This window comes from Myotis davidii, unplaced genomic scaffold (assembly GCF_000327345.1).
Source record: "Myotis davidii unplaced genomic scaffold, ASM32734v1 scaffold512, whole genome shotgun sequence".
NCBI lineage: Eukaryota > Metazoa > Chordata > Mammalia > Chiroptera > Vespertilionidae > Myotis > Myotis davidii.
The window spans coordinates 2,365,441-2,368,879 of record NW_006284323.1 but is presented as its reverse complement, the minus strand read 5'-3'; the positions used below and the strand labels follow the sequence as shown (position 1 = coordinate 2,368,879).

Here is a 3,439-nt window from a genome sequence, read left to right as displayed (position 1 = left end):
TGCTGAGGGGTCGCGGTCTCCCACCTGGACATTCTCGCCGTAAAAGACGAGTTTGCTACCATCTGCGCCCTCGGCCCTAACGCGCCCCCGGGGGGCCAACCGGTGCGCGAGTGCGGACGCCCTTGGCTGCGCCCGGACTGTCAGGTCCCCTTAGGAGGAACGCGGGAGGCCCGCGTGGTGCGGGATTGCGAAGTTATCCCACCATCCGCACACCAGGTGGCCCGGCCTGGATGGGAGTCAGCGGCTTTTAAAGGACTTTTGGCGGGCTTTTTCTGGGCGGACAGTTCTTTGTGCAGACCCGGAATGTGGTCGCAGCAAAGGGAATGTCCATAGTGAAATGGCCTGAAAAGCCAGTTGGGGGGAGGGGTATCCATTCGATTATTTGATCAGACCTAACGGTGACCCCGAAGGGTCTGCGGTTTCAGGTGAGAGAGGAGTGAGCCCACCTCCCGACCTCGTGCGTCCCCTCTGGTCCGCAGCAGCCTCCCCCCAGCTCAGTCCTGCAATTGAGGGCAGAGCCTGCGGGTTCAGACCCGTGTTGCCAAGCAGAGTGCCTTTGGGTCCTGCGGACCAGATTGATTTCAATCCATTTCCCATCAGCCCCTTACCTTGCTGGAGGTTGCCAAGAAGGAGGTGCCTGTGTAGGCTGGGCCGGTCTCCGTGGGATTGTGGCCAGGGTGCTGCAGGCTGTGAGGTGGGGAGGGAGGCCTCCCACAGGGTGGGGAGCCTCCGGCAAAATGGGAGAATCACCTCCCCAGGGGCCGGTGCGGGACAGAGGGAAGGAAGGCTCTGTTCCACTTATCAGCCAGGGCTTGGCCACAGAATACTGCATTGTGTGAGTGTACCACACATTGTACAGCCATTCATTCATGGAAGGCCCCTTGCTTTGGGCATTTTGGCTGTTGTGAATAGTGCTGTTATGAATGTGGTGTGCAAATCTGTTTCCATTTTTTTTGGATAGATGCCTAGGAGTAGAATTGTGGGGTAGTTAACTTTATTTATTTGTTTGTTTGTTTACTGATTTCAGAGAGAGAGAGAAACATCAGTGATGAGAGAGAATCATAGATTGGCTGCCTCCTGCACACCCACTCGGGGGATGGAGCCTGCAAACCTGGGCATGTGCCCAGACTGGGAATTGAACCGTGACCTCCTGCCTCATACACAGGCCGACTCTCAACCACCAGCCATGCCGGCCAGGCTACTTAACCTTTAGGGAAACCACCACACTTGTCCGAGCACTTGGTGCCTGTGCTTTTATGCCTGTTCTTGCTGAGCCCCTGAATGTGTGGAGCCCTGCACCCAGAGAGGGCGGGCGGGAGGCGAGCAGCAGTCCCTGGGCCCAGCCGCATCAGAGCAGGCTCTTCTGCAGCGTTTGAACGGCCTAAACCCATGACTTCTCTTTGCTGTTCCTCTGATAGAGCGAAGCATGTCTTCTGAGACATTCCAAGCAAAAGAGGGGGTGGCAGGGTGCCCCCACCTCTCCGGGACACACTCAGCCAAAAGGAGCCTGGAGCAGGGGCCCGCAGGGGACAAGGACACCAAGGATCACCTGTGGATCCGGCCTGATGCCCCGAGCAGGTGCTCCTGGAAGCTGGGCAGGCCCATCACCGACTCTCCACATCACCACACGGCCTTGTAAGTCCCCGTTCCCACCCGGAGGGGAGGAGCCATGTGCACTTGGCGTGTGACCCGTCCCCTTTGCAATCACTGTGAGGGGTGGTGAGCTGCTGGATGGGGGTGCTGTGTAGGTCAGTCCACCAAGGCTCAGAGAGGCCGGGGCTGGTTTGCACTGCAGCCAGCACGCGGGTCAGTGCCCAACAAGAGTAGATGCTGAAACCATAGATGGAAGTGCCCACGCCACACACTCTGGGTGACGGGGAGCGGTGAGGCTTCTAACGCAGGGCCGCCGGGCTGCACGCTTGGGTTTGAGGCGAGTGCGCATGTTTTCAGCAGTTAGGTTCACACTGGCACCTCTCTTCTTAACTCTAAGCCGTACACATATCTCCTGGCCATGACTGTTTTTTGATAGAGACCTCTTTTTGAGGTTGGACAGAAACTGTTGGATGAATAAACCACAATTTTTAAGCCCTCCAACGGGATTTAGATGTAGCTGTTATCTCGTTCCAAACAACTGCAATAGAAACCATATACATTCTTGTAGCACCTACTGTATGTTGTACCCTGTTGTAGGTGCCCTGATCTATCCGGCCAAGGGAAAAAAAGACAACCCCCCCCGACCCATTGGGAAACTTAAATTGAGCTCACTAAGTTTTAGGGTTATCTTTATTTCCATAGTATAATCTTTCAGAGTCAAAGACTATTTTTTCAGAGGTTTGATTCTTCTTTTTTTTTTAAGTATATTTTAATTGATTTCAGAGAAGAGGGAAAGACAGAGAGAGAGAAACATCAATGATGAGAGAGAATCATTGATCGGCTGCCTCCTGCACGCCCCACACTGGGGATTGAGCCCACATATCGGCCATCGAACCCTGACCTCCTGGTTCATAGGTCGACACCCAGTCACTGAGCCCTGCCAGCTGGGCTTTAGCTGTTTGATTCTTATTCCGAATAACCTGCTATACCAACATTCACGGTTATTGATTTTAAGATCAGAACAGGGGGGTGGAGAAAGGGGTGTACTCCTCTGTGGGGCCAATAAATAGGAATGGAAATTTACAAACCCAGAAGCTCAAGCACTAAATAGACCTCAATGCTGGGTGCTTAGGAGGCCAGTGGGCCCCTGGCCAAACAGGATGAGCCCTCGATGCCAAAACAAACGAAGCAGTGAGTGACGGCTGGGGTGTGGCTGCTGGGGGCGGGCAGGGAAGAGACCGGGTTTCCGAGGAGGGTGGGTGACCTCAGCCTGGATCCTGGGGCGGAAAGGACACTCTTCTCCAGGTTGTGAGACAGCATGACACCTGCCCCTCCCACCCTGGCCTAGTCACCCGTCCTGCAAAGCCCTGATGGGCTAATCCCATCTGGAAGCTGAGCCCTACACCCCTGTCCTAGGTTAGGTACCCGGTTATAAGGGAGCTGGGCTCGGGCCCAGGTCAGGCAGAAGCTTACCTGCTAGCGGGGACACCAGGCCAAGGTCCCCCCAGAGGAAACGGCCCTTGGGGTTCCTGATTGGGAGGCAGAGGTGACCTGGCTAGGGGAAGGCCTTGGAGCTGGTACCTGCATAGGCAGAAGGTGCTGGAAGTGTGGGTATCTGGGAAAGGGGGTTCCAGGCGGTTCCGAGGTGAGGTGGGCTTACAACAAGGGCTGGAGTGAAAGCAGCCAAGTGAGTGGAGGGGCCTCAGAGGGTGGGGCAGGCAGGTCCCTGGCTCTGGTAAGGAGTGTGGGGATTATTCTAAGCACCCGTGGCGTTGTCCTGGAGGCCTCTGGGGCTGTCACAGTGGAAGCCATTGAGAGAAGGTGACCCCAGGGCCACCTCCGGTAA

At 55.8% G+C, this 3,439-nt stretch overlaps 1 protein-coding gene across 1 annotated transcript in view; it reads left to right on the top strand.

Moving 5' to 3' along the window:
- Window positions 1-1,393: 1,393 nt before the first annotated feature.
- The window catches only part of CBS (cystathionine-beta-synthase), a 14,799-nt gene continuing 12,753 nt past the window's right edge, over window positions 1,394-3,439 (top strand). Inside the window, 1 exon segment of the mRNA XM_015569142.1 lies at window positions 1,394-1,635. Coding sequence (XP_015424628.1) covers window positions 1,427-1,635 — 209 coding nt within the window. The 5' untranslated portion in view covers window positions 1,394-1,426.